The 20,785-nt window shown below is 34.9% G+C and overlaps 1 protein-coding gene across 11 annotated transcripts in view; it reads left to right on the top strand.

The window, feature by feature from the left end:
- LOC138710100 (clathrin light chain-like) overlaps window positions 1-20,785 on the top strand; it is a 30,258-nt gene that overhangs the window by 7,923 nt on the left and 1,550 nt on the right. For 3 of the 11 annotated variants that reach the window (XM_069840726.1, XM_069840723.1, XM_069840724.1), the window contains 4 exons: window positions 12,593-12,637; window positions 12,741-12,776; window positions 17,052-17,153; window positions 20,518-20,629. In XM_069840726.1, the coding sequence (XP_069696827.1) occupies window positions 12,593-12,637; window positions 12,741-12,776; window positions 17,052-17,153; window positions 20,518-20,629 (295 nt within the window). The remainder of the gene's footprint in view (window positions 1-12,592; window positions 12,638-12,740; window positions 12,777-17,051; window positions 17,154-20,517; window positions 20,630-20,785) is intronic. The other 8 variants (XM_069840727.1, XM_069840725.1, XM_069840731.1 and 5 more) reach the window with 5 other exon arrangements.

Here is a 20,785-nt window from a genome sequence, read left to right as displayed (position 1 = left end):
TTTTTATTAATTTTTTATTCACACCCTAAAAATCCCCCCCCCCCCAAAAATATGTTATAGAGGAATAACCCCCACACTAGAGAGAATATAAGAAGAGAAATAGTAAGCATTACAGAAATAGAACTTTTGCATTGAATAACAATTGAACAGTGAATTTGCAAAACGACGTAAGTCCCTAGAAGTAGTTTCGAGAAAATTAAAGAAAACTGCTTTTAGCCTCCCTGAATCATATATTGTTACAATATAATTTTTTGTATGTAAGAGAAATAGTTTTATTATAAAAATTCATACTTTCTTATTCTTCAGGTCGTAAAAAGTTTAATTATCATCAGGACTTAAGTTATTCTGCAAATTAACTTCAATCCTGCATCATAATTATTAGGTTACTGACACATAAACATGTTTAACTAAATGTATTTATACCAAAATCATAAAATAACCTTATTGCAGTTATTGAACAACATTATTTTGAACAATTTGTCAATCACAAGAACACAGACAACTCTTAGGAGTGTTATAACGGGACCACAGCTTAGTTTCATCTTCCAATTCTTTGTTGTCTCCCATGCTATAATGTTTTCGTAAAATATATGCACATCTTCTTCATCACGAATGTACTTAAGCATTTTACGAATATCTTGAATTTTGGTTTCATTGATCGGGAATAAACCACTGTGTTGGAAAGTGTGGAGAAAGAATGATGCTGGAAATGATCAAGAAGTAGAAAGGGAATTGGTTGTGTCACTGGCTGAATAGAACTGCCTACTGAAGGATGCACTGGAAGGAATGGTAAACGTGAGAAGTTCGGAAAGAATTACCAATGATAACAGACAAAAAACAGTTTGTCAACTGAGTGTATGATTAAACTTACATATTACATCAGTTTCTTCAGAACTTGATAGGAAAAACAACTTAAGTCCAGGACTAAAGTCGTTTTACCCCTTAACCAAATATTCTGCTGCTAATAAAAACTATACAAAAGTCGTGGATTAAAGTCATTCTGCTACTAAACGATGCCCCTTGCACACAGTAACATAATTCATGCTCTCAACTCAAAACTCCCAAAATGTGGACTTAAGTCGTTTTGCAAATTCACCATTCAATTTCATCAAAATATGAATGTGTGGATGCAGACAGATACCACTTTGTATTACAGAGATAATTGTGTGCATGCTGTTCCTAATCAAAGTTGTAGGTGGGAGGTTGCTGATAAGGACAGTCAGGCTGGTAGCCCAGCTGAGTGCTACACATTCTCATTGACATTGCTTGTTTTCAATTAAACATTCGATAAGCCCTCCCTGTTGTGCAGTTCGAATCTTTTGCTGTGTCCATCTCCAGATAATTACGGATATTTTACTCCCTTCCATTTCTCTTTTTGAATAGGCCTACATAGTAGAACATATTTAATAACATACATTAAGGGGAAAGGATGGTATTTTTTTAAACTTTTGTCCTATTTGGTGTAAAATATTAATTTTTTTTATGCAGAGAGTTCATAGCTGTGGAAACTCAACCAAATAAAAATATTTTGAAAAAAATTATTTGGGGGCCCAAATTTGAAAAAAAATATACCCAATGCAGGATTGTACTAAAACTGATATATCTAACCGTTTTTAAAGATAGATTCAAATAGTTTTTTGCAATGTATTTGGAAAAGCATGTTCTACAAACTGTCTGTAACAGAATTTTGATATTAGTCTCTAAGTTTGTAAAATAAACAATTAAAATTTAATAACAATTTCCTTATTTCCTTTCTTGCAAACAAACGGACGTATTTTTAAAATGAAATCAATTAACAAAATTCTAAAGAATGTGCGTTCTAAATTTCATGCATATATCTTTAATAGTTCAGACACTATGTCCATTTTTGTCTGGCAATGTAGCAAAAAAAAAAAATGAAGTTACTGGAATCTGATAAAAGCGGACGTGTGATTTAAAAATCCATAGTGCAGGAAGTTTAAAAATGACGTCTCAACATCCGATAAGGGCACAAATACCCACAAAATATTACGCAATGCATTCCACACATATCAAAGGGTATTTTAAAGAAAAAAAAATTTTTTGAAAATTTAATTTACCGGAAACAACAATAAAAGTGGGCGAGTGATTTAAAAATCCATAATGCAGGAAGTTTAAAAATGGCGACTCAACATCCGTAAGGGCACAAATACCCACAAAATGTTATGGTATGCATTCCACACATATCACAGAGTATTTCAAAGATTTTTTTTTTTTTTAATTTACTCATTTTTCACCAAAAAATACCATCCTCTCCCCTTAAGATATTCTTTAGATGTCATGAAGGTGGATAGGGGGTTTGGAGGTAGAAGTCCATCCTTTGGTGACCTCAGCATTAGGATGATGTGGTATGATCAGTATCATGCTCTGACTGCAGTTTGATCCCTGGGAAAGATCCGGTGCTCAACTTGACAGGAGGCTGAGTGGACCCTAGGAAGTTTGGCAATGAGAAAAATCCAGCCACCATCTGGGATTGAATCAGAGATCTTTTAGTCCATAGGCAGTTGCTCTGTGACCACCTAGCAGCAAACCTGACTTTTCTTAATTTACTCATCATGTTCTTGTTCAGTTATTATATAGAACGTGTTTTGAAAATTCGGTGTCAAGTTGGAGCCTGTAGTTACAGGGTGCTCATTGAATAAGAGTGTTTGTGTTCTACTATAGGAATACAGCAATAATATACTGTAGATTTTGTATCAAAAAATTATGTTCAGTCAAAAACCTATTGTCTTCATAATTAAATGCTTTGAACAGATGCACATTAAACTGAAAACTTATTTTTAAGTGCATTAAGGTACATATAATTGGCAGGGAAAGAAAGTGCAAATACTATCGAAGATGAACATTTCATATATTCTTATTGTTTTAAGGACTGCTCTTAATAACTGTATTATCCATTCACTGTTTGAAACTACAACCTCCAGGCGTCATGAAGGATGGAGATAACACTACAAATAGTTATCTTGATTTTAACTTTAAAAAAAAAAAGGCATTTTCATTATTGAAAGCTAAATAAATCATTTTCTTCTTGTGTATTCTTAAATATATGTAGATGGTGACGCAGTATAGAGCAGTAAATGACACTGTCTGCAATCTTGGTCCTCTTTAGTCCAAATCCGAAGAGTGCAGAGAGAGAGTATCACAGCTGCCACCATTAAACCATTTATTTTGGTGTCTTGAGGACTGTACTTATTTTTTAGTATGGTGTTGTAGCCATATAATGGTACATTTCTCGAATCTAGCAGTAGGCTCGATTATATATTTCACATAGTTTGCTGGGATGACAATAATATGGATTCTTCTCAAGCTGTCATCAGTTGACAAACAGTGAAGTAGTTGCATCGAAGTTTGTCAGCAATCAAAGAGCAAATCCTGTGATGGCAGGAGATGTGCAGTATTTCTCTGAAAGGACAGGAATCTAGGACGCCTGTCCTCAGTCCTGGCTGGTAGATATGAGCTGTCATTTAAGAACTTCTGATTCACTGTAAATTAGACCTTCATGATGTCTCATCCAGTTATTCTCATTTAAGATCACTGCAAAGTCCTTCCTACATAGGAGTTAACCCAAGCCATGAATTACAAACATTTCTACGACAAAAGCATGATGACTTTCTAAGGACTGAAGGAAATATGGAAAATGTGTGGCATAAATTTAAGTGTATAATTTTCGAGGCATTAGTAAAATGTGTACCTTCTAAAATAATTAAGAAAAATCCGGACCCAGAATATTACACTAATTATATTCGCTACTTAAAGAAAAAGACAAGGCGCGCATTTAGCAAACGTAAATGGAGCCATGAGCATTGGGAAAAATATGTTGAATTAATTAAGAAACTTGAGTGTGAAAAAAGGTTAGCTCAGGAAAATTTTCTAAAAACTATTTTAAAAGAAGATGAAAGTAACAATTGGAGACAGTTTTATAATTATGTACGCAGGAGAAAAGGGAAAAATGAAGGAGTAGTGCTTTTACGAAATCAGAACGGAGAAAGTATAACTGATGACAAAGAAAAGGCCGACTTATTAAATTCCTATTTCATTTCGGTTTTCAATAATAATAATAATAATAATAATAATAATAATCCCGCTGATAGGAGTGGTTGTGTCACAGACCGTGAATGTGAACCAAATTCGACTTTCAAAATAACTTCCAAAGGGGTTAGAGAGAGAATAACGAAATTAAAAAATCGGAAGTCTCGAGGACCAGATAGTATTGCTACAGAGATTCTTAAATTAGGTTCCGAGGCCATAATTCCATACTTAATGCGTATATTTCATGTTTCCATAAACAATGCAGCTATTCCATGTGACTGGAAATCAGCTATAGTGGTACCCATACATAAAGGTGGAAATAAATTAGATGTCGGAAACTACAGACCGATTAGCCTTACATCTGTCGTATGTAAAGTCATGGAGCATTTGATATCGGATTATATTCGTCATGTTCTAAATGCGAAAGACTGGTTTTACAACCGCCAGCATGGTTTTAGGGAAGACTTCTCATGTGATAGTCAAATTACGTCGCTGGTTCAGGATCTAGCTGAAGAGGTAGATAGAGGCGGAAGAATCGATGCAGTTGTGATTGACTTTTCGAAAGCATTTGATTTGGTGCCACATGACATATTAATAGATAAGTTAAGTAGGCTAGGAATAGATAAAAGAGTGGTGCTATGGATCCAAGAATTCTTAAAAGGTAGAACCCAGAGAGTTAGAGTAGGTCATGAAATATCGCAAATTGGAAATATAAGTTCAGGGGTGCCACAGGGCAGCGTTCTGGGTCCATTACTCTTTATAATATACGTAAATGACCTATGCCAGGATATTACATCAAATGTGAGGCTATTTGCAGACGACTGCATTATCTATAGAAAGATTAGAAATAATTCAGATGTAGATGCTATTCAAACAGACTTGAATAACATTTACAACTGGGCGTTAAAGCATAGGATGAAAATAAATGGTTCTAAAAGTAAATCTATAACATTTTGTAAAACCCGAGAGGAAACTAGTCTTAATTACGAATTCAGTGGTGTTGTAATTCCGCAAGAACAATGTTGTAGATACCTAGGAGTGTATTTAAACTCCAAACTTTCTTGGGGAGAGCATGTTGATAATGTTACGGGCAAAGCATGGAGGGCACTTCACTTTATTATGAGAATCTTGAGAAAGGCTAGCCCCAAATCGAGGGAAATAGCATATCTAACATTAGTGCGACCGTTAATGGAATACGGAACTACATGTTGGGATCCCTATAGAATATATCAGATAAATTCCTTAGAAAGAATCCAGTATAGGGCAGCTAAATTTGTTAAAGGTAAAAGAGAAGATGGGAACGATACGATAAAAGAACTTAAATGGGAAACTTTGGAAAACAGACGTAGGAAAACTAGAATAACATCATTGTATAGAGCACATCTAGGTCAGAAAGCATGGGTAGACATAACGGCTCGGTTAGAAAAGCCAACGTACTATGGTAGGAACGATCATGATTTTAAAATCAAATGTAGGAAACAGAAAACGGATGTAGGTAAATTCTCATTTTTAAATAGAACTATAAATGATTGGAATGACCTACCTGCAGCGGTCTTTGAGGGCTGTCCTTCCTTAAGGAGATTCAAGAATAATTTAAAGAGTTGTGTATAAAGTGAAAATTAAAATTAAGGTGACATTCAACATTTAATTTTTTAAGGTGGCATGTATTTATCTAGCCTGACGAGTTTACTTCCTTGGTTTGAATTGTAAATTATTTAAAAATAGCGTGTAAGAGGGCCTTAGACTAGAAATGTTTAGTTTAAATGTAGTTCTGTTTATAAGTATGCATAAGAATGCAATTATTTGACTTATTTGAACTGTTGCATCAGTGAAGCGAGGTGAGTCAGTGAAGTTATGGTTTTACAGTGCAGTGAACAGTTCCGATCAGTGATAATTTATAGTGTAAATGAAATGTGTTCTATAGTGTCAGTGAAATGTGTTACAGAGTGTCAGTGAAATGTGTGCTAAAGTGTCAGTGAAATGCGTCATAGTGCCACTACAGGGAATGAGATGAGAGTAAAGTGAAAGACTATTAAAACTTACGTAGGACCTATACATAATTATGTAGGTTGTGTTGTAAAATTAGGTGTTTTATTTTATGTTTTATTATTATTGTGTTAAATTGTATTGTGTATTCTTATTGTATTGGGTATAAAATTGTATATGTGTTGTAAATTTTATTATGTATTGTAAATTTTATTGTGTATTGCTTATCATTTTAACTGTGTATTGTTAATATTGTATATACCACTGCCACCGGGTGCTTGCCCACTTGCAGTGTAAATAAATACATACATACATACATACATCCGCTTCGTTCTTTCTTAATATTGTTCATCAAGAATTGTATAGTCCAGTTCTAGGATCTTTGATTTCTTCATTGGCATCTGTTAATTGTAGAGCTTTGACCCATGCAGCTAAATTTCTAGAACCCAAGCTATAAGGATTGACTGACTGCAGGTACAGTGAAACCTCTCATTTACGGACATCAAAGGGACATAACTATCTGTCCGCATCTGGGAGGTGTCCTTTATTGGGAGGGAGGCTCCCCAATCTAACAGTAAATACATAATATGCATTATGTATCCCTTCACGCTTTAAATGAAATGTATTACTGTAGTTTAATTCTAAACACAGTATACTGTACTACAGTAAATTCTTTGCAACTTTGAACTACAGTAGATAAGACCGAAGAAGGAAAATACAGTACTGTGCCATGCAGTTTTATTCTAGGTCTACAGCTATGCAGTACTGTAATTTACAGTTTTCGACTTAACCTTTACGTTCAGGTGCCATGTCTTTCGAAACAGGACAACTGATTGAAGTGAAGAGAATAATCCTACTAACCCTATCATGTGTCGAATACAATTTCACGATCGCGGAAACCTTGGACCCATCAGACAGGTTAAATTTTATGACTTTGTTTATCCACCCACTTCCAGCTAACAAGGGGTAGCCGGCTGGGCTAGTAGTAGCCTACGAGACCCTTATTGCCTTCTTTCATGTTAAGGAATTTCTGTACAGTTCTCAAAACTAAATTTTTCATTTTTGTAACACATCAGGTCTTAAAATCCAAGTTCTGTCCGCAGACAGGAGGTAAAGCAAGCTTTTGGACTGTGAAACAGCTGTCCGTGTCTGTGTCCGTAAACGAAAGTTAAATTTATCATTATTTGTATATTATTTCAGTTGGGACATAAAAATCTGTCCGTATATGAGAAGTGTCCATAAGAAGAGGTTTCACTGTATTTGTGTTGCAAATAGGCTTCCCATCTGGCTTTGAAAAGTCCAGGTTCCTATTGTCTGGAGTGTCGATAGGTAACTGTTATTTTCTTTTAAGACATTTTTAATAATTTTGTCACTATGAATTAGAAATGCATTGGGAATTTTGGATAGGTCAGCTATTTGAATGGTATTCAATGATGCACAGATGAAAGAATTCAGAACTAATAAATTTTGTTCCTACTTAAGTAAAAGGAAGATACTAATCTTAACTTTTTGTACAGGTTCTGAATTTTGCTGTCTACATAAAAATTTAACGTGTTTTAAACTTTTAAGCGATATACCAAGATATTTGAATGAATGCCCTCCCTTCATTGTCTCAATCATGCAATCCTCATCAAGGTTTTTTTTTTTTTTTCTGAATTTGTCTTCCTTGATACAAAGTCGCACATATTTACTCAGATTGAATTCCAAGCTTACCAGTCCTACTGTATTTGTCGTTGTATCCATCAAAATAGCCCTTTACAATTAGAGTATATGTTATACAACGAAGGTACAGCCATGCAAATTCCCTTTATCCCCTTTGAAGATCTTTCCGAAGTGAAATTACAGGCTTTTGAAAGATCACTAAACTACTCATTATTATTATTATTATTATTATTATTATTATTATTATTATTATTATTATTATTATTATTTCATTACCAGCCTCATGGCCTGGTGGTCAGAGCTAGCTACTACAGTTCATGAAATTCTTGGTTCGATTCTCGGTTAGAGCAGAGGAATTTTTCCTCAAAGGGAATTGCTACTGTCTTCGTCCTTTTCTGGTGCCACATAATCTTACTCAGTCATCGTACCACATCAGAGTAATGTAATTCCACCTTGCAGGTGCCCCAACCTTAGAAGTGAGTTACATGTAAGCCACTACCAGGAGAGAAGACCAGAAATGTCTAAAGACAACCTAGTGGCATTAGTAAAAAAAGTATCCCCCCCCCCCCCCGTGAAGGAAAAATGTTTCAATTTTTGGATGCGTCTTATGCACTGGCAGAGTATTTCTTGAAACTGCTGAATTGCTGTATGTGTAAGTTGTAGAGCTGCTTCTTTAGCCTTGCCTGTGCAGAGTCCCATGGAGTGTTCAGTAATATCTGTGAAGTGTTTCTTCAGTCAAATCATCTAATATAAGACTTGTTGCTAGATTGTCTCTTGGACTGTTTCAGTTTTACCCTCAGGTGTTTGTTTGAGTGGCATTGCCAAATTGTATATTTATAATTCTCACAGTTCAGAAGGCATTCTTCTTCCTGACTGAAGAGTTCTCGTCAAATGGCTACCGAAGGCCTTCCTTGTGTCTAGGAATACTACAGTGACATCCTTATTTGCCTAGATTTTAATATGGACCCAAATATGTTGTTGTTTGTTGTTTTCTAATGTCAGGCGTTTGACAATAAAGTCATTTGACCTCTTGCACTCCAATATTTTTCAAAGATATTATCATGGTCAGCCACTGAAGCACAGATTTTGAGGTGTTCAGAATCCATTTCTTGGTTTGATTGCACAATGGGCAGTTAGGAAACTGATATATTCCAATTCTATGTGGGTGTTTGGCCAAACAATCATGGCCTGTTGCCAATCTAAATGCAGCTACAGACGATTTTCGTGGTAAATCGGGAATTAACTGTGGATTATAATGCAGAGAGTTCCATTTTTTCCCTTGAGATTGTGTTATCAAACTTTGTTTGTTGAAGTCTAAGTATGTAAATTTAATAAATCTTTTCACAGAGTAATATCACAGTCTAGTATATACAGTCACGAAGCTCAATACGTAGTAAATATGCATACATTAGGTAGTTGCTCACCACTAGGATCGCTAATATCGCCTCATTACAGGCAATGCAAAATAATACCGGCACAGTCTATTGTTCCTAGCACCCTCAAAACTCAAGCTTCGTGACTGTATATAGTAGACTGTGGTAATATGTAGATTTTAATATGGACCCAAATATTAACATATTTATTAATGTGTCTGACATGTTAATGAAACTTGCTGGTATTTGTTGGTCCACGTACACATGAAGATGGGAATCCAATACACGTTCAGTGACCCTTGTGTACATGCATATATTTAATTTGATACAGTTGGTAGCAAGTGGAAATTCACATGTCAGTAGCAAATGGTGTCACTGTATTTATGTTACAAAAATACACTTATGGGATTGAAAGCAACTGATTTTCACGTACGTTATTACTTTTCATGCCTTGGAAGTTTATAATCTCCCTGCCCATGGTCCACAGAACTGTCAGTCAGATATTCAGATTTAAGAATTTTTAGACTAGCCCACATATTGGATTCAAGGTATCGAACTTCTAGTATTAGGTCTTTAAATAGTGTTACATGCATACAGACCATATTTGTTGTTTAGTCAGCTGTCTGAAGACAGGGTGGAACCTCATATGGCATTACTATGAGACAACTAAGCCAGTTCCTTTCCCCCTCCATTGTATACATCGCTGACTACTGCTAGGAGCTGACGAGAAGAAGAGCTGAAGGAATGTGTGACGTAATACTAGAGTCATAACATTTCTATCGCATGCATCTTAGTACTACGTATCCTGAAAATACTAGTCGCGTTTCTAATTTAACATTTTAATGCGAAAGAATTTTTTTTTTAACCGTTAACAATACATTAAGTTATGAGTTATTCTCAAAGCATTTAAGTACTTACATTTAATTTTCTTACGTTACTTTATTCAAGAATTCGACAATTTAAGAATAATTTAATCTAAAAAAATTGTGTGCATTAATGTAATAATAGTATATAATCAATAAATTTATATTGTACGAGTTTCATACCTTATTGTTTGTACAACAGAATTATAAAAGAATATTAATAAAATGAAATAAAATAAATATTAATGAATTAATGTCGACTTTATAATAGATGCAAACAATGAATACATAATCTGTGAAAACAAAAGAGCGAAGTGTTATTAAACTAATATTATATTGTAACGATTTTCAGCAACAATAAATGCTAGGGTACTTATAATTCTGGTATACAAAAAAAAAAAATAAGTATTTAATTTAACTCAAGTGATAAGATGAAAGTTGAGCTCCTTATTCGCTGTCCGATAGTGGACGGGCAAGCTCGGTGTCGTCACTTTCTTCATCTGATTGTGAGTCACTCAAATCACTAGTATCACTTTCGGCGATGTTGCTCCCTGAATCGCCGTATTGTCCTCAGATACACACAACGCCAATCAATAATATGTGGACGTTCAACTAATATTTTCCTCGCATTGTAACATTTTTTCCATTTATAACCCATATTTTTCAAAACCCTTCTCAAAGAATGTACCCCTCCCCCCATGGAAACTTTATTTTTTCTTTCAATGCAGAGAACAGTTTTGGACATGTGGGCACCTGTTTTCTCACTGAATAAAATTCACTAATATCTGGAATTACCCTCTTATCAAAATCGTCCAAATGAACATTTCTTTCCTCTTGGCGATTTCTGTGTTTCCCTGGAGTAGAAAGGGAAGTCTCACCAGCATCAGCAGCTTCTCTACGAATTCCTGTTATTGAACTGACTGAAATACCAGTGTAATGAGATATTCGTAAATTTGCTTGTTTCACTGTGGCTAAGTTTCCCATGCCGTGCTTCCTCATCACAACCAACTATAACCCTTAAAAAAATATCTCGGGCCTCACTGTGTATTGTTTTTCCTTTTTTCCTCTGTGGTTCCATTATAAAATACTGTATATCTATGCAAAATTACCTATATGCCTACTAATATTACCATTAACTTAGTTATTTTGACGAATAAAACACGATGTTTATAAACACTGTAATGAAAATGAAACAATATTAGTAATTGCAACGCATGGATTCATAACACGACTGTGCAAGAGCTAGAGCGCAAGTTTTGTGAATGATTAGTACAGTTCAATGCTTAATACCACGTGCAGCGGGGATTAACAGCGATAACCGCGTCCCTCTCCTCATGCCCCGCTCTTCTTCTCGTCAGCTCCTAGCAGTAGCTATATGTTACACTAGTCAGACTTCAGATGCATACAAACAATAAGTTATTTCTCTGACACACACCCCCAAACTAAATTCAGCTTGTTTTGCTATTAGATCTATGCAAAAGATAGTAAATATCAGTACCTTAAAAACAATATACTTTGCATACTTCCACTCGGTAATGAGTTTTGGAATAATATTCTGGGGAAATTCCACAGATAGTAACAATATATTTCTATTACAAAAAAGAGTAATTAGAATAATAGTAGGTGCCAAATCTAGGGAATCGTGTAGGACTATTTTAAAAAAACTACAAATAATGCTCATGGCTTGTCAGTATATCTTTTCATTAATAATCTTCCTCGTATGTAATCGTGAAAACTTTGTAACTAATTCAACAGTTCATAGCATAAATACACGTCAAAAAAATGACTTTCATACTCCATCGGCAAGTCTATCGTGCTATCAAAAAGGAGTGCGTTATATGGCAGTAAACATTTTTAATAGCCTCCCTATCGATATAAAAAATTAAACTCAAAACATAAAATTATTTAGGGCCAAATTAAAGAAGTACCTAATTTCTCACGCCTTCTATTCTGTAGGTGAATTTATGACATTCAATAACACTTCATGAAATTGATACTAAAACTAGTAGACTATATTGTAAATCTCGTCTGTATATATTTCATCTAGACTGTGACTATAAATTAAGATTTTATAATAGTATTAAGTTTTTTGACTTGTTTCATATTCTAGCTGTAAGCATGTATGAATACCATGGAATGTTAATAAATACAGTACAATTGTCAGGTGCGATAATAGATGTACATATCGGCCAGAACTTCAGAGATAAAATCATATTTTTAGGAAGGTATTACACATATACCTATATGGAAGAACACCTTCTGAAATTGATCTTTTCAAAAACAAACCCAAAATGAGATCACTGAACTCTTCAGAAGACACAAAACTTTGACTTGTGCATCCAGATATGTTCTGCTCTTAAAGATGTGTATCATTGTGGCTTGTAATGGATTGATGTGAATTATCGTTCTTAAGATTTGCCAGTTGTCTTAATAATAATGAAGTTCAGCTGTTGTAACTTTACTCCTTTTTTTGTATGTTGAAAGTTACCAAAGCATATTTTAATGAGTTCTGCTTAAAATGTGCATGTTGTCAGGTGTTGGTAACAGTAAGCAAGCTTCTTTTGCAATTAAATAAAAACGAAGCCTATGTTAAATGTAAGTTTTTGAAGTCTCGCATGCAATGTTACATATTTGTTTGCTTATTGTTGCATTTTTATCCAGAAGGAGGCACCCCTGAAGATAGGGGAGTGACAGAATCTGAAAGTGGTAAGTCTTTATGCTTGCAGTTGTTATGTGTAATTGTTTTGTGTTGTGAGAAACATTTCATACTTTACTATAAAACTCAAATGACATCAAATTGTTTGTGCAGCTGTATCTGAGGAGGATACAACAGAAGCCCAGCCAAGTAAGTCAAGTGCTGTTGCTTGTATTTAATTCATTGTTATTTTGTACAGTGTGTTTCCGAACTCCACTGACAAACTTTAAGTGGATTTTCAGAAGATCAATTAACTGTAATACGCTTTGCAGATGATGTTAGGATTGGTAAAGACAAAAATTCCGCTTTGACACTCCTTAATCACGCAATTCAACAATTCCATGAAATCGGACTAGATATTAATATCAACAAAGTGTGAAGGCATATCTATGAAAAAGGGTCAACTGTCAGAAGAAAACTTTCACATATTGACTAAACTAAGATCAAATTTAGAACTGCTTATTTCTTCACCACATTTACAAGTGAAGTGGTCCTCCAGACACTCTGGGGGTTGTGTGTGAATGAAGTAGCCACCAAAACGTTAAAAAATGGTGTTCATTTAAATCGGCTACAACTTGTCATTTAACCACAAACCATGATAATATCTTTGAAAAATATTGGAGTGCAAGAGGTCAAATGACTTTATCAAATGCCTGGCATTAGAAAACAACAAGTGAAACAAAAATATAACATCACTAAAACCTCAGTCTGTCTAAGTCTAGTTTCAGACTGACATTTCTAGCAGATGCAGACATTATGATAAGGTATGTGCTGAGATAAATATAGCAACTGCGTAACAATCAAGGGATTAGGTTTATTTTGTTCAGCATGGGAAATATACTTATAACATATAAATGCATGTAAAATATTACTTTAATCCAATAATTTCTTTCTACATGCTAAAAGACAATTATCTCAAGAAATTACATCTAGTCTAACAAAAAAATTAATATTAAATTATGAGCCAGAAACAACATAAAGAGAAGGGCATTCTCTTATACCATATACCCTGGCCAATAAGTGGATCTGGAATCACAAGGGTCTTTTGTAATGAGTGGAGGGAAGTGATCCAGATGACTGCGAACATATCAGCTGTTCGGTAACCTGTGTCGATGTTGCTGTAGGGCCTGTCCACATGGTGAATTCACAGCATCATACAGTAATATCTATAATAGCAACTGCCTTAAGGAACAAAGGTTATTCTGTTTACGAAGAATTGCATAGAATGGTATATCCAGTGAGGGCAGTAATGGAAGAATCTACATAATTGAAGATAGATTACATCATAGATTCTATGGTGAGATTCGAATCACGTGAACATTAACCAGAAGAAGTACACGAGGAAAAAGGACTATATGTGAACAGACAATTATGTTTTATAAGGACAAAATATGATCTAGAATCCATCGTCATTACAGTTTTTAGTTGACTTCTGTAAATCTTTTGGCCTGTATAAAAATATTTTAAGGGCCGAATTCATAGTCGACACTTATCGTAAGGAAGCACTTAAGCAGTTGCTTATAATCATTTCCAATTCATAAATCCCACTGAAGTGAACACTTATTCAAATAAGGCAGCTTATTAGCTTACTCAAGAGTTTCCTCATATGCATTGTAATCAGCTGATTCAGTATACAGTGGATGATGATTATGATTTTATTGAATTTATTGAGTTCTGTAATCAGAATGAAAATGTGTTTCGGAAAAACAGAAGATATATCAGAGATATGGAAAGCCCTTTAGAGATGTATAATGATCAACAATTTAAGAGGAGATACCGTTTCTACAAGAACACTTTTGGATATTCTGGTGTCTCTCATTTCAATTCACAATACAACAGTGAGGCTTACCGATTTCGCCACTGCTGAAAGTACTGGTTGCTTTGAGATTTTATGCTACAGCAGCATTTCAGGTAGATTTGAGTGGCATTTTTTTCCGAAAAGTATTCACGTCCCAACAAAGTGTTATTTGCATTTTTGTTTGTATTCTACCCAAGGAATAAGCTGTTAAAATTTGCATAATTATATCATTTCCACTTTGTTTAGCATAAAAATAACTGAAAAATAAATTAAAATGATTTACTTACACGAATATTTCTGGAGTTTGCATTAAACTCAACTGTAATTTTGTTCCATGTCAATTTCTTCTTTTGGAGAGAACAATTATCATTTTTTTTTTTATTTTCGACGATATCTTCTTATTTCATAACTAGTTCTCTTAGCTCACTTCTTTCTTTTCTGTAAAATTCTTTCTGGACATCTTGTATAATTTTTAGCTCTATAATATTTACTTCTGTATTTGTGTATGACAATAATGCTGATTTAACAATTTGAAGGTGCTGGAAAACAATTTTATTGAATGTAGGAAAGCGCTCATGTTTGGCCATGTTGCCATATTTCTTTCGATGTCAAGGAAATGCTCAGGGCATATGAATGAGTAGCGTCTCTGCAATACGATCTGAAATAAGTGCTAAGGAAATGCTCATTACTTAAGTGTTTCCTCATTTTATAAGTGACGACTATGAATTCGACCCTAAGAGATGTCACAATTGCAACTTTCAAAAGATCTGTAGCTATTTTCAGGCATTGTACATATCAGCCGTGACTTTAATTCACTTCTTCTTGATGTTTGTTCATATATTATGTGTTTCAATTTGTTATCTTTCACTTTATCAGCATAAATATGTTTTATTGAGTCTTTTCTGGATCATATCGTTGGCTTAAACCTGCTAACTACCAAAAAGGAAATTTTACAAGGGAAGCAAAATACTACGCTTAAATTAATTCTGAAACTTTAGTACCAATCCAAAGTACAGGTGGTATTTCTACATGAACTTTGGATTTCGTCCTAAGTTTCAGAATTAATTTAAGCTCACAAGCAAACATTCTGATGGGGGCACCATGTTAATAATGTCAAAAGAAGTGCTTATATAAATTTTGGCCAGTCAACCGCAATTACGAGGCCGTCCAGAAAGTGATTTTCTCTGGGGCCGTTTATAGAAAAAAATACAGTTACATAGAAAGATTTATTGAAACAGATGCAGGAATTGTTGCGCTATTTGTCAACATACTCCCCACTGGAACTGAGACATTTGTCATATCATGGGATCGACAGAGAGGCGCAGACGGCTGTCAAATGCTGGTTCTGATCCCAGGCGGCTGACTTCTACGACACAAGGATAGAAAAATTGATCCCATGATGACGTAGCTGGGGAGGAAGAGATAAGCTTGCAAAAGGAAAGGCAAAGTGTCCTATGCTACTGCCTACAAAATATCCTGTGGTAGGGAGATAAAGAGAAGGCCTGATGGCCTTAACTTCGCCAGAATAAATAAATAGATATTATTATAAAGAAAGAAAAATATGAGGACATTACGAAGTTTGTACTTCCTGTGTACCAAGCGTTTTATAATGATCTTAAATCAAATGTTATTGCTGAAAACAGTGATGTAAATGTTGAAGATATAGATTATATTATTATGTTATTACTGCAAAAATATGTATTACAGTATAGTATGAAATTTCATTTTGATTTTAGTGTCATTTAATTTTATTCTAGCGTCATTTAATTATATTTATTTAATATCTTTAATTGATTGAAACACAGTAATTATAATATGCAGAGTAGTATACATTTGCAGGAATAAAGTTTGTGATATATATTAAAATAATCCTAAATATGCAAATCAAGCTTTCAGGTATAACTCCGTGTAAAGTTGATTTCAATAATTTCGAGGGAAAAATTGTTCTGGGGCCGTTCGTTAACAGAAAACCACAATTTAAGTCACACAGAGTTAGTGTGCACTCAATGTTGGTTGCTAGATGGTTGTCAGCCCACATTGAGGTCTGTGGACATAGAGGGAAAAATTGGATCTGTTTCTAGTAGAGTTCCCGGGTAGCTCAGTTGGTAGAGCGTTGGTACGTTTAACCAAAGGTCCCGGGTTCGATACCCGCCCTGGAACAATTTTTCCTCGAAATTATTCAATCCTAAATATATTTTAGGCAATATTAAATTTAATAAACTCTATTTGTGTCCAAACATACCCAGTTGGATGGGTTATATTTCACTGAGCCCCTCAGTTGTGAAACTCATTCACTCCTGGTTACAGTTATTATTAAAATAAAAGAAATTGGACAATTTACTGTACCAAATTTGATTGAAAATGTTCGTTATGTACGAGAAAATAAGATTCATACAGTAGAATTAAAGTAACGGACTCCAAATATGTTATTATCTAAAGCAGTCTAAATTTTACTGTATTTGTAATTTATCGGATATTATATACATATGCTGTAGAAATGTATCTCATTAAATCAATACAGTTTCTTTGAACTTGCCTTTCTGGGATAACTAACTTTTCTGAGATCCAGCACATTAGATTTAAGTCTTCCTTTCATGTCTGGTTACGTATGTTGTACTTCGTTGTAGAGTTGTTTGCATCATCTGCTCCAACAAGGCCTGTCACTAGAGAGGAACCCGAAAAGATTAAGAAATGGCGAGAGGAACAGAAGAAGCGACTAGAAGAGAAAGGTAAGGAACACACAGATTCATACCCCCATTCATTTATGTTAAGCTTAACTATGTACGTATATAAATACAAAATATTTTTGCCACATCTCTTTGTTTATGATACTTATGATCGAATCCCCTTCTTCAAAATTTTTCCTTCACATTACTCAATAACTTTCTCTAAATTATCGTCATTAATTTTCTTCGGTGATCTCTTATTTTTGTGGTCACTGGCTTTGCCATCCTATCTCTCCAGTCAATCTTGTTTTTTTTTTAATTAGGTTATTTTACGACGCTGTATCAACATCTAGGTTATTTAGCATCTGAATGATATGAAGGTGATAATGCCGGTGAAATGAGTCCGGAGTCCAGCACCGAAAGTTACCCAGCATTTGCTCGTATTGGGTTGAGGGAAAACCCCGGAAAAAACCTCAACCAAGTAACTTGCCCCGACTGGGATTCGAACCCGGGCCACCTGGTTTCGCGGCCAGACGCACTCACCGTCAATCTTGTTTGCTGGCTGGCCAACTCCCTGTGCTCTTACATGTGCTTCCAATGTAAATGAAAATGTAATATTGTAAACATCATAGTAAGTAATTCATATTAACTAGTGATGGGCGAAGTTGTTCTTTTCCCGGAACAGTTCCGACTGTTCCGGTTCCGAAAAAATACTATGTTCCAAATAACAGTTCCGAAATAACAGTCACCAGTGGTGATGAGTCGGAGTCGTTGAGTCGTTCAAACGAACGGTACAGTACCCTCCCTCTTCACCATGCAGCTCACACTGGAGCACTCATAGGCATGACATAGTACACATTCTTATCTATAGATGGCACTGCAATGCACATTCGAATCGATTTTGGAAAATTGCTGTGCATGCGGACAGAACTCAAAAGCTTAATGTTAGTAATTACACAGCTGTTGACTACAAGGACAGAATACAACACTTTGTTTTCGTACATAAAGTTATAAAGACATGGTAGCCAAGTAAAAAAAAATAACATAACATTTAAAACATATGGTATGTAATTTCTGTTCTATTACATAATAAAAAAAAACAAATCATTAATTTTTAATTTTACTTTTCTTAATGCACAGTTATAATAATAATAATAATAATAATAATAATAATAATAATAATAATAATAACAATAATAATAATAATAATAATAATAAATATTACAATTTCATAAATAAAAAAGATATATATTGGCAGTACTGAAACCTGGAAACCCCGCAGTGGGTTAGTAAAATGTTGGAATCGCATCTTTACCAAAGTGTAATTTAAACTTCGCATTAAACCTCGCTCTCCAAATCAGTACTTATATGGGTAGTTTCCAACAAATAATGCTACAACATTTTTGTCGTTCTTTGATAACAGAGAAGATAGCACAAAAACTTGTGCTTGTCAGACTTAACCTCAACAAACGACATACAGACATTGTAACTAAACCACTCATTACCATTTACGACTTTAACCTTTGTATAGAATCAGCTGATCAATTAATTAATAATAGTATGCGTACTTTATGACTTTGTAGAATGTTTATAAAACAGAATTAGTCAACTAATGGTGAAATAAACCATAAAGCGGGAATCAATATTACAGATTATTGAATACTTACTATAACATTACAGATGATTGGCCAGTCTTACAAATGTTGATATTAAAGTTCGCGCCACCGCAAGGATTTCAATGTCCATGCGCCCCCCTCCAACCACGTGAGAGTTTCAAGTACAGTGTAACTGCAGCTGTCGTTGGTTCATCGGAACAAGCTCCGACGTTCCGACTGTTATCTCGGAGTCGGAACATACCTTGTGCAACGCGGTACTGCGAGCCCGCAACAGCTGGGCAAGTGAGCAGCTCGGAGTCGGAACACTGTTGTTTCGGAACAGGAGGTTCCGACCTACTGTTCATTTTTGCAACAGTTCCGAGGGAGTCGGAACATACCTTGTGCCACGCGGTACTGCGAGGCCGCAACAGTTGGCAAGTGAGCAGCTCGGAGTCGGAACACTGTTATTTCGGAACAGGAGGTTCCGACCTACTGTTCATTTTTGCAACAGTTCCGAGACCGGAACAGTTCCAAAATAACTGTTGTGTTATTTTTTACCCATCTCTAATATTAACATTTGCAGTAGTACATCAAAATTGTGAATAGCTCTGCACATGTTTGCTGGAATATACATTCATATTATCAATAAACTACAAGGTCATAGGACTGACGGCTTCAGAGCTGGTTACCTGGGTCTAATGATTCCAAATTAACATGGAGGCAAGGAGATAATACTTAACTGACCATCACACTTCATCTCCTAGTTCCTTCGTATTCTGTATTAGAGTACTTATGTTTACATTTATTTGTGGTTTATTTCTCACTTGAAAGGTTGGTACCTGTGACCCTCATAAATTATTGTAATTGAGGACCATTTTTGCAAAACTTGCAAAATTGAGATTTTGATGGATTCGTTAACATAAGGCAGGCCTCTACGTGATGTTCAAAGCGTCTTAGTAAAATTGGGTTATTTCTCTTCATTGTAGTCTGTCAAAGTGTGATCGTTTTTTCAAAACTTGCTTATATAGTGTTTTGTCTCTCCTATAAAATTTAGTTTTTTCAGTTAGCAAGTTTTGCAAAAACGGTCCTCAATTGAACTGGTATGTCTCCATGTTTCTTTTTATAAACGTGTCTTATTCATAACCTCCTGAGTGCTAAGACATTTGTTGTTTTATTTTCAAAGTTCAATATAATTCTGCACTTCAAAAAAAAAAAAAAAGTCACTGACATGAGGAACAATGCTGCAAGTTAGTTAGGGTACAAATGCAGGTATATTATACTATACTTCGGGGGTCTGCATATACTTCTTATAGTAACTTTTCACGCCCTTTTCTTTGTTTCCCTTCTTTAAAATTTAATATCTATGTTTACATATGTATAATAATTTTTTGAGGATATATTGAGTCCGTAAGGGCTACCCTCAATGGGGGGCAGTTTAGTATTATTATTATAGTATACTTCGGGTCTCTGCACATACTTTTTATAATATAGGACTCAGAGGATAATTCTTCCTCCCTGATGGAAGGAGACTGGTGTGAGGTTCCTTTCATTCTCTTGCCTACACCATCTGCTTTGTTTTCAGAGATGTTTAATGCTGAAATTGTAACATCCATGGAATTACATAATGTTTTATTCCAAATTTTTTGCTCTTCTAATGTCATAAAATTAGCTACCATGGTAGTCTAGTGGCTTAGCTTATCTCGTCGCGGGTGTAGCGTAGACCAGCCTCCTGTTGCACGACTGTTATCAGTAAGTTGGTCTATACAACTGGCTTCGTATGGCTGAATGAGGAACAATCGAGTCATGAACTATCTGGTCTTCATCGGTTTCAGATGCAAATGAGGAGAAAAGGAAAGATGAGCTGCGTGAAGGAGCCAAGAAGGAGCTGGACGAATGGTACCGTCATCATGAAGAACAGATTGCCAAAACAAAAACTGCGAACAGGTATGACTTGTTATATTTTCACACCTTAAAATTTGTTGTAAAATTTGGAAAATGAACTATTGAATTTTGTTTCCTTCTTTCTTGCGACCGCAGAGAAGCTGCAAAGTGAGTATGATTGACAGCATTGCATTATGGGTTTTAGGTTTTTTAATTGTA

The sequence above is a fragment of the Periplaneta americana genome, chromosome 12, assembly GCF_040183065.1.
Source record: "Periplaneta americana isolate PAMFEO1 chromosome 12, P.americana_PAMFEO1_priV1, whole genome shotgun sequence".
Lineage (NCBI taxonomy): Eukaryota > Metazoa > Arthropoda > Insecta > Blattodea > Blattidae > Periplaneta > Periplaneta americana.
Note: the sequence above shows the minus strand (reverse complement) of the source record. Positions and strands in the feature narration are given on the sequence as shown.